The following is a 17,152-nucleotide window of genomic DNA, read 5'->3' as shown; positions in this document are numbered from 1 at the left end:
CCGTAAATGGTTCCCAAATAGCGTCAAGGTCACGTAATGTAATGGGATAATGTTTTTTGGGGGGCGATGGCGATAAGATGATGTGTTTAAGGTGCGAGGGCAGCCGGGGCGAGATAAAGTCGCAGGCCGAGTCAGGCTCAAAAACAGAATTATTATTATTAATAATAATAATAATAATAATAATAATAATAATAATAATAATAATAATAATAATAATAATAATAATAATAATAATAACTGTTTCTGTAACCAAATTTTTTATGACTACATGAAAGCGGGTTTTGTGACATGGAAAATATTGATCAATGAGGAATTTCGATCAAAAATATGATCGTTATGTGACCTTTTAAAACGTTTCCGCTTTTACTGAAAGTAGTGAAGCAAAGAAATGAATGTATGAAACATGGTCTAAAAACAAGCAGAAAACAATATGAATTTTATTTTTGAAGTACATTAAACTGAGCACATGCGATATAATGTGAAATATACATTTTAAGATTTTTTTTATTTTTTTTTTACTTTTTAAAAAATACACGTAAAATGGACTCCAGACACGTTGATATGTGAAAACATACACAGCAAAGTTTGTTTTAAATGTGAAAAGACTTGGGTAAAATAAGTGAAGAAATGAATGGAAATAAATAAATAGAGAATTTAATGTACAAATAAATAAATAAATAAATAAAATAAATAAAAAGATAAATAAACCGATTATTGTCATAAAATGATTGCGTGTTGTTTCAAAATAAAACTAAAGCTGCTTCATATATCAGCTCCATGCAGGAAATTCTTACATTTAAAGAAAAAAGCCAATAATAGTCATTGTGCTAATAACTTGTAAGAAGAAATTGTAATAAGAACTTAATATTTTGAGAAAACTTCTGTTATGTATGAAAAGAGAGAAAAATTAAAAAAGAAAGAAAACAAAAAGAACTCTGCCATCCTTTACTATCTACAAGCCATGTGGATGGCTCGTAAAATTCTTTGCGCGAAGAATCACAAAAACTCTCCGAATTAAAACGTCAATGACAAAAACAAAAAAGCAAGGAATCAAACTTATGCCTGTACATGTAAACCTGATGCCAGTGAGGCAGATGTTTCGGTCCCTGCGTTCTGGTGCCGTGATATTCTGGCACCATGTTCTTCCAAACCTCTCCAAACTCTCCTCCCATTTCCTCCATTGGTTGCCTCTTTCTCACGCTCACATCCAGCTCATATAAACCTGGGGCCTCACACCTTCAGCTGGGTCAAATTTCTCCTGCAGGTCACTGCGTCCTCTTCGTGAAAAGAGGTTTCATCTGGACCGTGGCGCATCGCTGACGTTTCATCCCTGGAATACTTTTTAAGGCTGAGCTTTTTAAGAATCTTGGACCATGTGAAATAAATCGAGTCTTTGTTGATTTAAGCTTGTAAATGAATTTAGGAGAGTCCTCGACTAAGTTTCGAATGAGTTCTGCTCGCTGGTGATCCCCGAGCAGAGACGGTTTAGGGGGGGAGGCGAACGAGCGCATTTTCTTCCCGGCACAGCATGAACCTCATCGGGGGCTACCAGCATCACCACCACCACCACCTGATGCACGAACCTTTCCCGTTCGTCCAGCGGTGCCACCAGGACGCGCCGTACTTCCAGAGCTGGGTGGTGAACCACGGGGAGGTGCCCGCGGACTTCCAGATCCAGGCGCCCTTCACGCCGTCCGCGGAGCTGGGCGCGCATGGAGCTGCGCACGACGGCCGGCTCGAGGGGCTCCAGCCGGGGATGGGGAAGAGGAGAGCGTCCGGGCCGAAGAAGGAGCGCCGCAGAACGGAGAGCATCAACACGGCTTTCGCGGAGCTCCGGGAGTGTATTCCCAACGTTCCCGCAGACACCAAACTGTCCAAAATCAAAACTCTGCGTCTGGCGACCAGTTACATCGCGTATCTGATGGACGTGCTGGCCAAAGACTCCGGCGAGACGGAGGGCTTTAAGGCCGAGATTAAGAAATTTGAAACGCGGGATTTGAAAAGGAAACGAGAGCTGGTGAGTTATGTTTGCTGGAGCCTCTTGGATTGTCATGAGTTTGGAAATTATTCCCAATCCGAAGCATTTTTCCCCTGTATTTCGGTAACTTATTTTCGCAGCCTGTAAGTCTGAGTCAGAGTGAAAACATCTGTAGGCCTGGAAATGTTTACAGAGCGCTCTGACTAAACTGGAAAATCTCCTGAAATACGGAGCATTTTTTTTGTGTTTAAAGTTTTTTTTGTCTGTGATTTCAACTGTTAGAAATTACGCACAAAAATTCCGAATAACATAGGCAAACTATGACACACTGAATTAATTTATCTAAATTAAAAACGTTAGGAAATCATTTGAAAAGCTATGCTTTAAATACTTAAAATTTAAGAGAACAAAAAAACCATATGTACAATGCATTTTAAACCTGTCAAAGTATTGGTTTTTTTGTGTCACTTATAGTAACCATACCAATAAAAAAAAAACAACAATAAAAACAAACAAACAAACAAACAAAAAACAACTTAATCTCATTGCTCGATTCCATCAGTGAAATTTTAGGGATTATTTTAAACAAATTCCTAAAAATGACGAGCTGGATCAACATCAGAGTTCTTCATAAACATCCACTTCTACTGATTCACTTTTAGCTAAATTAAACGCCTGAATAAACACAAATAAGCTGTACAGCTTGTGAGCTTTATTTTATTTTACATAACACACACATGTTATGGCTGCAAACTACCTTGACAGAACCTGATTAGATATTGCTTGAAGTTGCTATTATTAGTCAGACTGTGACGTTATTAACGGGCCTGGGATGAGGAAAAGCTTCATTTGCATTATTTAGAACAAGATGAGCTGCATCAACTCTAAACAGGAAAACACTGAACCAGCAAACAAAACTGAACATATGCAACTTTCAAATACACAGGTTAGGAGCTGAAGTACACTGATGAAACAAACAATCATTGCATTTGGTCTCACTGTTTAAATCAATTTTATTTTGGTAGATTTGACTCAATAATTCAGACGCTATGTCAGCGTAACTGATTAAAACCCTTCAATTAATTAGGTCATTTGCCAACTCATTTTAACTAAAATACTTACATTCTCACAAATATTCTGTTTTCTCCATCGTATCTCTATTGAGACAATTGGCAAACGTGATACCTGATGATCAAAACTAGAATGTCACAGCAGCAGCTCTCAGAGCCAGGAGGTCCAGACTTGGTTTTGGCGCTGCTGCTAAAGCTGCTAAAGCTGCTAAAGCTGTTAAAGCTGGATAGAAACTTAAATTCTTGCTCCAACAAAGAAACTTTCTCAACCACTAACTCAGTGACTGCTCTTAATTTTTTTTTTTTAATTCAGTAGATTTATTTGTTAAAACCCATATAAACCTGGCATCTTTCTGTTCTGAGATGTTATTGACATCAACACACGACAGATACAGTTGACTTGTTAAAGGGCCGACATCTTCAGTGAAATTCTAATCTAATATTTGAGGAGGATTTGTTACAAAAATTTAATTAAGCAGAGTATTTAATCACTATTGAACAATTAATATATATTTGGGAAATATTTATCATACCCTAGAAATCCTATTCATATTGTAGCTGAATATAAATAATTGACATTGTGCACATCAAACTCCATATATTCAGATATAAAGCATCTTTTAGCGTATAACTGGCATCAGGTCCGGTTCAGGCCAATTATGATGATCTGCATAACATTATTGGCTCCGCCCACTTTTTCCATTAGTGACATATTTAATTACTTACAAACGTAATAAATAATTTGTGTGTTTGGTCATTTTTAAATACCTGATAACACATTTAAGTAATTCATTTATGAGTGAATGAATGAATGAATGAATTAATTAATTTTGTTTATTATCATTCCCCAATTGCACAACAAATTCAAAAATGCTACTAATCAATGTGTTGCAGTTAAAACTTTAAAAGAAAAGCTAAACAAGTCAGTGTTAATGGTTTATTCAATTGTGGCACTTTCAGAACTCCATAATCTTTAGTCGCGACATTGTGCTTTCACCCCATTGGTTGAATCCAGATTTAGCCAAAACAAAGCACGTACAGCCTGGTTAGCCCATTTAATCAACCCCAGCCATCTTCCAACCACATTAAGGGATCAAATGACGTTTTTATTTCGGTATCTTTCAACTTGTTAATGCCAAAACCAAAATTTCCCTCGGTTAGAGTCCAGTGTATTTTATAATCATTCGTCCTATAAAAATGTCTACGTCTTTATGAGTGCACATTTAGACGGAAAACGACTTTATCTTATCCATTTCTTTATAAAAAAAAATCGGGTGTTAAGAATTTAATCCACTTAATAGTAGTGAAAATAAACATGGTTGAAATTTGACTAAGTTTGATCTAAATTTAAGAAAAGACAGACGCTGAAGCCTGGGCTTGGTTTGATCATTTGATAAACTCCGATAACTTTACGCATCCACGAACTTTTATTTTTATTTTTTTTAAGTTATGTAGATAGAAAGTGACGTCGATTTTTCAGTGTGAATTTAGCAAATACTTGATCAGGGAGCAGAGTCCAGATATATGTTCAAAATTCAAGTCTATGGGTTCCGTGGCACGAAGTGGGCCGAACTGAAACATTCAGACAGAGAGCTGGCAGAGTCCAAATGACACTGATCAGAGAGGAAGACCTGCTCTAAAATGAGTCAGCCGCTGCTGCTGCAGCTGATGGTGATGACGATGATGATGATGATGATGATGATGATGATGATGATGATGATGATGATGATGATGATGGCGCTGTTTTTGCCCCCCACAGACCGACGGCCTGCAGGAGACTTTTGGAGGCGAAAAGAAGGTGAAGGGCCGGACCGGGTGGCCGCAGCAGGTCTGGGCCCTGGAGCTCAACCAGTGACCTCCTCAGAAAAGACACACATACACACACACACCCACACACACACACACACACACCGACTTAGGCCGAACACACCGCTGTGCATGCGCAGTGATGCGCTAAAAGGGAGAAAATCAAAGGGCAACGCGGATAGAAGGAGCTGCAGATGCGCTGCTCATTACTGTGTACCCCACTATAATAACAACAACAACAACAATAATAATAATAATAATAATAATAATAATAATAATAATAATAATAATAATAAGGTAGAGATATTTGTGGTATTTTTGCTTTTTAATTGTTTCTCTTTAGGTCTTCACTTCAAAGCAGATGTTGGCAGAAACATCTGTCCGTGTTCTCTGGCCTTCCCTGGTTTTTGTCCCTCAGAGCAAAGAGTGCGCAAAGCTTTCTTTTTTTTAATGTCTGTTGATTATTGCAATAATAACAAGGTAAGAAATGCGGTACATTTGAGACTTTTTTTTTTTCATTGATTCGTAATCTTTACCGTTGAAAAATGTTTAACCAATCACAAACCGTTTTCATCGTTTAAGAGACTTATAACGTTTTACTGTCGCTTTTCTTTACTCGCACCTGTAAATTACACAAGCAGAAAGCGGCTTCGCAGCGACTTCTCACTGTTCAGGATTATTTAATTTCTAATTTAACCTGGACTTAATTTAAGTACCGAGTTCCGTTTTGACTTGACGGCACTAAAAGGACATCATGTTCTAGCTTTATGCTGACTCTGAATCCGCGGTCATAACCAAGCGGTGGAAACTCTGCAGACTCTTGTTGTTGTTGTTGAATGAATTGAATCTACCTCAGTACTTTAAATGTCACTGTAGAGGAGAAAAACCAACCGAGAGTGAGACACTGACATGAACGCAGCTTTTCACTCCCGACATGTAAAAACGGTCAATGTAAAAAAAAAAAAAAAAAAAAAAAAAAAAACGTGGAATAAAATGTTTATTATTGTGCGCAATGTTAATGGAAATGTGTGTTAGATGTGAAGGTATATTTGTTTCCATAAATAAATGGATTATTTCATGACAGTATATTTGGAACTCCAGTGGTTTTGTTCATATTAAGCGTCAGATTTTACTGCAACAAAACTACATCATTTATGTGGACTCATAAGCTCTGAAATTATTTTTCAAAGGCTAAAAACTAAAGTTTATGACCAGAACTCGCATGATGATTCGAGCATTTTTTTTTCTTAAGAAGATGCAAAAATGAAAATGTTATTTTTAATCCATGTTTTTGTAAAAAAAAAAAAAAAAAAAAAAAAAAAAAAAAGCTGCCACACTGGCAATTTATTCTGCACTTTGATCAATTTAATTTTGGCTTCTATATCTCTCAGATGTTTGTCTCGGAAGGCACTTTTAAATAACTGAAAATATTGAAAGTATTTTAAAGCGTTTTGGATGTTCCGGTTTAGTTTTGTATTTATTTTACAGAAAATAAACACTCATGTATTTACTGAGAAAGTTTCCAAACACTCTAAAAAGCTCAAATAAATCCTGTTATTTCAGAGGGACCAACAGGGACCCCTGGTGGTGGTTTTATGTCTCTGAAACGTTCCAGATATTTTATTTTTTTATTTTTTCAAGAGGTTGTGAACAGTCTCTATCCTACCAGCTCTGAGAAACTCTCTCTGCTGCGTTATTTTAAATAAAATACGAGATCGTTTTCTCTAAAGGCAAAAAGATATTCATCTTCTTCCCATCCTCTCAAGCCAGGTGCTTCTGCCAAACACCGAGACGATTCTGAAAGTTTATATCTATGAAACAAAGTCATTTCACCTCATGCTTTCTCAGGATAAGGGATTACGTTGACGTGAATCTCATCGTTAGGAGTTGCACTTTTCTTTTGGATTAAATTGAACTCTATTGGTCTGACTGATTGGTGTTGGGTTTGAATTCAAACTTCTGTTTCACTGTAAACTTTAGAGAGATAACTTTTGATGGGATCTGAAATGTCAATTTTCAGAACTTGGCGGTTTCTCGAGTACAAAAACAAACTTCTTCATGTGCTTCTAAAATTATTCATTTTAGTTTTCCCTACAGACCTTTAGGTCATTTTTTTTAAAAGCAGACAAGTGATTTTCAATAATCAAGTTAAAGTTGAATGTAAGGAATAATGCTTATATTATTCAAACCTATTTTGGTTTGATCACATGTTACACATGCCAATGGATCTACAGATAATATATAAATATGTATCCAAATTCATATGGGGAAAAAAAGAACTGTGGCGACCCCTAAAGAGCAAAACCAAAAGGAGAAGAAGTCCGAATTCAGAAGCTGGATCTACTTGGCTGATGTAGGCCGGGTCCTTCACTGACCCAGAAAACCAGAAGTGACCAACTATGAAATTGGATGACTTAGCCTTTACATTTTGATTTCCCACCCTCCCCTCTTTCAATGTCCTATCGCCTAGCAACCGAGACGGTGCTAAACACAAACTGGTAAAACTGGAGCTCCAAATCTTGCTTGTAATTTTTGTACCGCCATTTAATATATATATATTTAAAACTATTCTGTCTTCTGCTTCATCCGCTATCGTTATATGAACTATGATCTCCTGTTCGACCCACAATGAAACTCGATGGTTTAAGAAGGATACATCAGACTCGTCTCTCAAATTAAGCGAAAAGAACAAATTAAAGTTGGCCGCATTCGGTGAAGCCATCATCGGATCTGGAGAGCATCGATGTGACGCAATGTGCGACACTCGAAGGATGCGGACCCTGAATTTGACCGACGTTGTGATGAGCGGTGCTTTTAAAAATGGATAAGGTTTGACAAAAACAACATAAATGCACAACTGTGAAGTACGCAGACAAGAAATGAGTTGTTCATTGGCATAAAATAAGGCATGGACTGGTATGAAAGGTAACACTAGTTAGGTAACTAGTTTAGTCTGTAGCCTCTCAACTGTAATTTTAGAACACTCAAGGTTATTTAGTGTTTTTCATGACAGAAAATTATTTGTAAATTGCCAAAGCCATGTTTTATTGTATTTTTTAAACATAATTATATAAAAGTCTAAAAGCCTTTCAGCTGAGTGGTAGAGTGCAGCAATAGGTGCAGGAAGGTTCAGCCATTTTCTTTGTTTGGTATCTCAGTTGTTAAGTTGTGGAACAACCATCTCCTAAAACCTTAGGTTCTCCTGAACAAAAAACCTAACATCTCTTTTGCCTGTACAATACATTTATTAATAATATTAAGAGCAGTACGCAGTCATACTTAAATATGTTTTCTTCTCTTTTCTTTCTAATACAACAGTCAGTATAACGAGGCATGACCTGTGTGTTAATAAAGACGGATGTTATCTACATGACACTAAGAAACCTACAAGCACAAAAAAAAAAAAAAGAGGAGGTACCACAGACCGGAAAACAAAATAAAGCAAAGAAAAATGCAACAGAAATCCTAAAGTGAGTTCAGTCCACAAGAACAGCTGGAGGACGATGGTTCTGAAGAATATGACGGCTTCAGCCGGCCTGCTTTCCCTTTCTGCAACGCAAACCAGATCAGAAGGAAACTGCTCGTTTCACATTATTATTTCAGATGGAAATGAAATGTGAAGACTTTAAGAATTTCTGTAAGTCTGATATCAAGACAAACATTCCTCAGTAATCAATTCTTACAAACTGGGAGAAAAAGTTGGACAACATCTTCCTGCTATTCTTCTGCTCTGAAGTATAAAAAAAAAAAAACCTTCGATTTCTGATTTTATACCGGTGGAGGTTTCGGTTCATTGTTAAATATGCAGGCATCTTCAAACAACACGTAGAATAAAAGCAGAACTAAAAAGAAAATCGAACAGAAATAAATCAGTGTGTACCCACAAAACAAACGCTCTACTGAGGAAAGAGAGGCTCAAAGCGCTGCACCATTCCTCACCATCCAGTCACATTCCATCTGAAAACAGGCCAACAGAACTGGTTTCAGGTATTTAAATTTCATTTTACACATTATTTCCGATGATGTGATTAGATTTGAGTTGGAAAGCGAACCTGAGCCTGGACTGTGTCCTTTTTCAAACATGTCATTTGTTTCAACCTCTTCCCTTCCAGCCTCCTGCTTCTGAATGTGTTAACAGTCTATTCACCAGCTAAAAAAGAAAAAATAATAACCAACAAAGTGTTTTTTGTTTCTCCTTTTTTAAACTCTTAAGGCAGCAATATTGTACATTTCAGTCAGCTGAGTTATTTCAAATCAGATGCTGTACTGTTTTTTTTTTTTTTTTTTTTTTTTTTTTACAGTATTACGACGTAAATCTCCGCAGTGAGCCCTGTTTCTCCACAGACTTTATGGAGAGTTCAGTGACGGCGAGAAAGCAAACTCGTCGTTCCTCCACGTCTCCTCCAGTTCTGTTTAACGTCCTGACAGGACGGCAAAGGTTCTGGTCCGACAGTGGGAAGGGGAGCTGCTGCTGATAGTGGTGTCCAGGTTTGGTGTGGAGCTGTTGCTGGGGTTACGGCAGAGGGAAGCTTAGTCCAGCGGTTTGCCTGCGTCGGCCTTCTGGTCCAGGCGGCTCTTGCTGCTCTTCACCATGTAGATGAAGTAGGTGAGCGTCTCCTTCTCGTTCACAGGTATATTCCTGAAGTGACGACTCACGGTCTGAGGGGAAACAGGAAAGAGGCTAAAAGTGAATAAAAAGGTGGTAATACGAGGTGAAGTTCCCGAGCTAAACCGCTGCTGGACCTGGAGTCTGATTTAAATGGAGAAATATAACAAGCTGGGTCACATCACATCATCTCAAGGGTTGGGCCATACAAACTTAGGACATGAAGATTAAAAAAAATAATTTTAGGTAATAACCCATTTAGCAGGACAGTGACTGCATAGCACAGCATTCATGGTGCCACCATCAAATACTGTCTTGAAAAACAACCTGATCTGAAATTAGCTTCTTTGAGACACCGTTTACTTAAAGGGCCAGTATTGTGTACAATCGACTTTCTTTAGTTTTACATCTTGTAAAAACTAAAGATATAAAACTTGTTATGTTATTTCCTCATCAAAACATACCTGGGGTGTTGCCTTAATTCTTTCATGAATGTTTGAGAAGTCCTCTAAACTCCTGTGGCAACCATTCAAATGAGCAAAACGCCTGGGTGGACCTAGCCCCACCTTTGAGGTGCAGCTCCTCCTCTGAGCAGCTTCCACCCCTCAGAGCAGTACTCCCCTTCAATTCCCCCACTCACTACCTTCAGACTAGCCAGCAGCAACTAGCAAACACCAGGTGGAACTGCAAATCTACTGAGCTCATTAGATCAGCTACTTCTCACTGCAACGCTGGTAAAAACATTGTTAAATGGTTAATGGAGGGGTTGTTATGCTGTTATAGGCAGAAAGAGGAGCAGTTTTTCAAGAGACAGAGGCCCAATTTCAAGGTGTTAAATTGTAAAGTAAAATTTTTTTATGTCATATTTAATATATACAGCATTTTATTACAAGTGACGGTGACAGTTACTTGATTGTGGTATGAAATGAGACTATATGCCAGGAAAATACATGATACTGTCCCTTTAAAAAAGTGATTAATATCACCATCTGCACAGTAACTGCATTTAATCATATTTTAAAATGTACGTTTTTATTGGTACGCTAACGGAACCAAAGTGGAGAAAATAGTGAGAACATTTGTTGTTTTGAACATTTTTTTATTTTTATTTAACATCAATAGCGTATTTATCATGAAAAAGATAAGTAAAAATTCTTATCACGGTAAGAGATTTTTCACAATAAATGACAAATGTCCATCTGTTCCGGTAAATACTTAATCCTCTCCTTTGCCTTATTAAATTTCTGCTAAGGATGCAAAACAAAGAGACCTTATTTGACTTTATTATTACAGTTCTAGAATGTTTTGGAGACTTCTTCTGGACCCAGCAAATAGTTTTGAGTAAACAATTTTCACCGCTCAAAACGGGAAGTAGTTAGTAAAAGGCTGATGAATCATTTCTCCCCATTATGACCCAGCTAAAAATCATCTCAATATCTCTATTGTATATTAATTAACCAAAAGAGTTTGTGGTATGTTAGCATGGATCTATGTCTATGCTCAAACACTGTAGTGACAACACATATGACAACAACAGTTCTAAACTGTTTACTAAGAAATAAAACCTCGTGAAATATTTCAAGTTACAATAGTGCTGCTAGACTGTTTGGGTCAAAAAAAATGTTCAATGCATGTTTTTTTTTGTTTTTTTTGTCTCCCATAAACTGAATGCAACTGTGTGAGAACCTCATTTGGACGCGACTAAAATGATATGCAGAATTGAGAACATGACCATTTGGCTCCAACCATTTCAAACACATTTTATACGCATCTCGTAAATATCAACACCCTGTAAATAAAGCAGCTTGTTTTTACTTGTCTACGGTAATTTCCACATCACTAACAGAGAGTAGGACAAAGAAACATATAGAGCACCCCCTGCTGAATTGTGTGAGAAACTACTACAAATGGCTCACCTGTCCAGAATAAATGAAGGCCTGTTTTCTAACAATAACTAACTGAAACTGACACCAAGTTTCTGAACTCTGCGGAAAATTAATTTAAAGTACTTGGAGGTGTTAATGCAGTTCCAACTGAGTTTGAGCACAGCATACATTTTCTTTTTTTAAATCAACAGCAAAACAAAACTTTTACCATGCATGACAAAACTCAAAAACACAATAACAAGACACATTTAAGACAAACTGAAGGATCTGACCAGTCTGTAAAAGAGTTTGCAACTGAATACAGAAGATGATGTGTAACTTGCTATTGATAGAACGCTGTGTGTGTGTGTGTTTACCTCTGCCAGCTGGGCTTTGTTGAGACCGGGTCTGGTCTGAAGCTTGTAGTGTCGCTTGTAGCGTCTCAGCGTGTTCACCTGCAGCTGGAACAGATCCACCTGAAAACACCAACACAGTGATGAGAACTAGAACGTTTTACGTCGAGAGGCAGAAGACGGCCTTCTGATCTGTTCTTTGACCAACGGCAACTTTGAGGAAGTGAACAATTGGTTTTACAATACAAACATGTAGAAAAACCGTGTGAAGAAAATCCCCATGACTTCAGGTGTTTTGGTCGTGCAGCCGTCAAACAAACTGGAATCATCACCCTTCCACCGCCTTGTGGTTTGAGGTGTTTGGTTGCCACCTGACATGATGCTGTGAATTGCTACTGAACACCTCTGTGCTGGTCTCATCTGTCCAAAGAAATGTGTCAGATAAAACTCTGCAAATCTAAATCTTGCTGGATCTCATTCAACCCTTCCAAACAAGTCATTCTTGTTCAACCTTTTCCTGTCACGTTTTGAACTTTTACATGTTGAGACGTGTAGTTTCTGGGCCGGAGCTCTTTGGTTTATTTTTTTGGAATTTCCCTGAGCATCACACACTCTGACTTTGGGCTGAATTTTCAAGGAAAATTCTAGAAATAAAAGGTGTATTTTATTTACATTGTATGTGAGTATATATATTATAATCTGCTTTGACTGAAAAATATTTTGTTATTGCAACTTATTGAGTAGGTTTTCCTTGTGTTTTGTGGACTTAAATTCTGCAGTTTCTCTCTCTGAAACTAGTTTATTTTTAAAGCACTAAATAATAAACATACTGTTATTCACAGCATCTAAATGTTTCCATTACTTCAGATCACATGCATAATGGTAACTACCTGGTGTCCCACAGATATGCGTTGAATCAAATCTTAGAATATTAACTAGTTTACTTTTGAAGCAACATTTACACACGTCAGGTGGTGCGACAGCGTTGACTAGTCCGCTTTAACCCAGCTTACCTCAGGCACTTCCACATCGTGGTCAGGGGATTCCCCTCCATCATCACTCGTCTTCCTCTTTCTCTTGTTGCGGACGCTCTGGATGAAGTTCTTGTGAAAGTCACATATGTAGAGATGCCGCACCTGGAAGGTAGGAAAACAACTCCAGTTCAACCACTGGAAATGAAAGCATATGTCTGCCACGATTATGGTATCATGCTATAGCAAAGATTTTAAAAAGTCGTGATTTTGAGAACACTGAAGTTCCAGAAAAACTCACCTTTTCGAAAGTACTTTTATTCACAAAAAAAATATTACTCTAATATTAGGCTATTGCTGTTTTAAAACAATGGGTTGACACCTATTGTGTAGCTGACAGCAGGAAAATATCCTAGCAAATAAACCACCTAATTAACCCACTTATATCAACTTATTACTCTGTTTAAAAATCCAGAGGAAATATTTATATTGAATCATTCCAGCATGAAGAAATTGCTCTTCCTGATCAACACATAAAACCAACAATATTACACTAGTGTTTGTGAAAATACAGTGAGTGTGAAAGTAAGGCGTTTTAGTTGAAGGTTAGCATTTTGTAAGAATCCCATCCCATGTCCCACCCGCCTAGTGGAAGCATAGGCGTAAATCCTGGGGGGCTTGGGGGGTCTGGAACCCCCAATCTTGGAAAAGTCTAGAATGCTACCTAAGTGCTACCTTTAAATGATGATACTCCCCAGATATGAATTTCTATCTACTTATTTGTTCTCAGTTACCCAGGACATGCCAAAACTAAAAAAGGCTTAAAAATAAAGCAACTTAAGTTATTATTTAAATAGCCCATAACTTGTATTGGGAGCCATTTCAATAAATCAATGTTTATGAGGAATTTTATTAAGAGGAATTACTCATTAAAACTTTTGTATTTAGAACTTTAACCTTTTGTAAAGGTGTAGCAGAGATTACATCAGTCAGACTGAACAAAACTCGTATCTAAGCAACATTTGAATTTTTATTTGACTTCTCTGCAGGCTGCTTTCTGAGAATAAAACATGTTTGATGTGCATTACTAGTCATTTTTGGTCCTGCAGCTTGAATGCAGCTTGAAACTTTAAAAAGTTTAAAAACTTTTTAAACCACATTCAAGCTGCAGGACCAAAAATGACTTTCAAGATTCCATTGAAATGTAATGTAAAATGTGGTTTAAAAAGTTTTTAAACCACATTTTACATTACATTTCAATGGAACCTTGCCGACCCCCCCAAAATTGCTCTTAAGAAATGTCCCTGTTTCTGGTCCCCCCCCAATGAGATGAGATTTACACCCTTGAGTGGAAGGGTACAATTTCCAAGTTAAAAAGTTACCTTAGTTGTTTTCAAAGTTACTCATGTTTGTGTTTTGTAGTACCAACACGGCGTTTTATTCGGTCATTAAACGTGTTGAATGTTTCCTAGAAGTAAACAGTTTCCTGCTTTGAACATTATAAGAGCTATTGTTTTACCCTATATTGCAACTGTCTGCCAGTTGTGATCCAACTTGATTCCTTAGTTGTTCAGTATCACTAAGAATCTTCTTCAACAAACTCCCCGGTAGTGTTCGAAAAACAGCTAAATTTAGCCTTGGTAGCTTTAGAAAAGCTTACTAACCACAAAAATGAGATTAAGCAACAAAAAGAAAATAGGGGGTGTGTTAGAAAAGAGTGCGACGGCTGGAAGATGAAGCGGGCCGACAGTGCTGTCCTACATAACGCCTGACGGTTAAAGTCGCAGTCAACATGCGGGACTCCGTAAACACCAGCAGATCGACAACAGCTGAGGAGTTCGAGTCCCAAACTTCTTTTTTTAACGGAAATTTCAGTAAACGTTCAGAAAAAAAGTGATCTTACACTCTTGTCGATGTCCAGCTTCAGCTTCTTCTGCGATATGCTCTTCTGAATTCTCTTGCTGAAGGAGGCGTTTCCAGCCGAGCGGCCGCAGCGCTCCCCGTCCTCGATCAGACAGCAGCTCTGGCCGTAAAACGGTGGAGCCGGCGGGCCGTCGTGGCTGTCCTCTTCTGTGCTGAACCCATTCATTCTGCGCGGTTGCGGTGAAATTCAAGTCCAAGCAACAAATATTAACCAGAACAACGTTTGTACCTGACTACACGTTGTGCTGTTTTTTTGTTTGTTTGTTTGTTTTTATACAAGGCGACCCGACAGTTGGCTAGCCAAGTAGCTAACTCGGCTTAGCGGCTAACCCCGGAGCTAACAGCCTTCGTCGTCTGTGTTTCTGACCGACTCGAACTGAGATGCCTCCGGGTTAAAAACATTCCACTCATCGGATTCACGGGAGTTAAAACAAACCGCGGCTAACGCTGTTTAGCTGCGGTGCTAACCGGCGGAAGAAGGTGGAAGAGCCGCTGCTGAAGCTGGATGGAATTCCTTCGGTGAGAACCACCGCACTCTGTCCCTGCAGTCGCCCGTTACTCTGTCGTCAACGACCTCATCTGATTTCTTCACTAAGTAGCGACGGCTGGTCACCACAATCAAAGCAACTTTAACGGAATTCTAACAGTTGACACCTCCAAAACTGCGACACTGTTTTAGAACTGCTCGGTACAATGGAACATGCTCCGTCCGTGTGGCGGAAGTTCTTGCCCTGGACGGTGATTGGCCAACTTTTTTCCTGAAGGCGGGCTTAATTTACAAGATCTATATTTTTATTTGCTGTAACAAACATCAGTTTTCAACCGTTTTCTACTATGAAAAGGCGTTGAATATGGCGTTGTAAACAGTTAGATCAGATGGCATTTTAATTAGCAGCAGCACAGATAGGAAATTAAATATTTACGGTAGGTAAATTTCACAGTTAAGTTATTTATCAAGCTTCAATATTATAGTTGGTTGATAGATAGATAGATAGATAGATAGATAGATAGATAGATAGATAGATAGATAGATAGATAGATAGATAGATAGATAGAGTTTCCTCAAGTTTTGCCTCATTATGCCATAGTTAATATTACAAGTCTTGATTTTTTTTATTATTATTTTTTTAAACGTGGACTTAATTAAACACATTTTGTGAATTACTTTCTATTATTCCAGCCGCAATATGGCTACTGAACTGAACAGCATTTATTCTGGACTAAATCATAATGCAATCCACTTGCACATCACAAGGTGGAGACAAAAGCTCACTAATAAATTTGAAAAGAAGGGCAGCAGCACAGTTCTTTGTTAAAGATTGTGTAATATTTTTGGCATTCTCAGGAATTCTAACTTGTATAAAACGAATAATCTGGAGGGGTGTATGTATTACTCTAAAATCACTATTCCAGTTTACTGAAGTTGTGTTCCTGAACAGCTCTTGAAAGTGTCACCGCAGCATTTGAATCATTTTGAGGTCTGAAGTTTAATTGGCCCATTGGACCATGTTGGCTTTCTTTTTCAGACGCTGTTGTAGACTTGCTGCTGTGTTTAGTGAGTATTGATGAGTTTAGTCCAAGATTCAGCTGTCATACAAATGACTACATTGAATCCTAGAAAACTTCCATTGAGTTCACAGTCAACTCAAAAGGTTTTCTCATTAACCTTCTGTTCCCTAGAGTCTCTTGGAACCATTTACACATGTTCTTTAAGCCTTATGATCGACTAAAAAAAGTCCCGACACAGAATGATGGGGTCAAAGTTGAGCATTACTTCTTGCTACTTCTGGAAGTAGTTACAAACCTCTTAAAACTACAAGCTGTAAGATTAAGATGGAGACGCCGAATGGCTGCCAGAGTGGTTTGACAGAAAGCAAAGAAACAGCAGAACTGTACACAAATTACAGCAAAATTTCAGATGATAACATGAAAACAGCTACATTCTCTGGAAGCAGATGTGTTTTGTTTATTGTGAAATGATGGTCTGAAAATGGACCACTAGTGACTGCAAGGTCTCTAGTTCCTGTAGCTGGAAAATAAGTCCAAATTATCATCCCTACAATACTGAGCTTGAGAGATAAGTAGTTTTACCGACAACATTGGTTTTCTGCCGAACCCATTCATTTTGTATGGTTGTGAAATTACTATTCACCAGAGTAAGATAAGAAAAAAATATATAAAGGTGCTTCACTCTTCATTGAGCCACATTTTTCCTGGAACAATTCAAATTTGCATGTCACTGTGTTCAAACTCTAGGACGCATACATATTCCTTCAGCAGGTATGTGCAATTTGGAAGTGTGTGCTCATCTTCCTAGATAGGAGTCCTATCCTATCCCTATCCTATTTATTATGTGCAAGTGTAATGAGCGCGGCATAGTATTTCTAGTAAAGTTAGTGTAGTGAGGAAAACGTTTCAGTAAGTTGTTCAGATCATTGCCAGTTAGGTGTGTTTGTCAAGCAGCTGTTCTCCTCTGTATCATGTTGTTAGAGAGGAGAACATCTTCCCTACAACATTTAAAGTTATCATTAGACCCACTAACAAGTGAAAACGCACTATAATTTATCACAGATGGAGTCA

The 17,152-nt window shown here is 38.0% G+C and overlaps 2 protein-coding genes across 2 annotated transcripts; one reads left to right on the top strand and one right to left on the bottom strand.

Moving 5' to 3' along the window:
- The first annotated feature begins 1,018 nt into the window (after window positions 1-1,018).
- Window positions 1,019-5,942, top strand: LOC116727962 (heart- and neural crest derivatives-expressed protein 1). The gene is made up of 2 exons (XM_032575666.1): window positions 1,019-2,017; window positions 4,808-5,942. Exons 1-2 carry the CDS (start codon window positions 1,529-1,531, stop codon window positions 4,901-4,903), a joined length of 585 nt encoding a protein of 194 aa, XP_032431557.1. The 5' UTR covers window positions 1,019-1,528; the 3' UTR covers window positions 4,904-5,942.
- Window positions 5,943-8,084: 2,142 nt separating this feature from the next.
- Window positions 8,085-15,298, bottom strand: sap30l (sap30-like). The gene is made up of 4 exons (XM_032576977.1): window positions 14,553-15,298; window positions 12,692-12,814; window positions 11,703-11,801; window positions 8,085-9,513 (listed from the first exon to the last, which is right to left on the bottom strand). Exons 1-4 carry the CDS (start codon window positions 14,736-14,738, stop codon window positions 9,385-9,387), a joined length of 537 nt encoding a protein of 178 aa, XP_032432868.1. The 5' UTR covers window positions 14,739-15,298; the 3' UTR covers window positions 8,085-9,384.
- Window positions 15,299-17,152: the final 1,854 nt, after the last annotated feature.

Source organism: Xiphophorus hellerii, chromosome 11 (genome assembly GCF_003331165.1).
Source record: "Xiphophorus hellerii strain 12219 chromosome 11, Xiphophorus_hellerii-4.1, whole genome shotgun sequence".
Taxonomy (NCBI): domain Eukaryota; kingdom Metazoa; phylum Chordata; class Actinopteri; order Cyprinodontiformes; family Poeciliidae; genus Xiphophorus; species Xiphophorus hellerii.
This window is presented reverse-complemented; position numbering and strand designations above follow the sequence as displayed.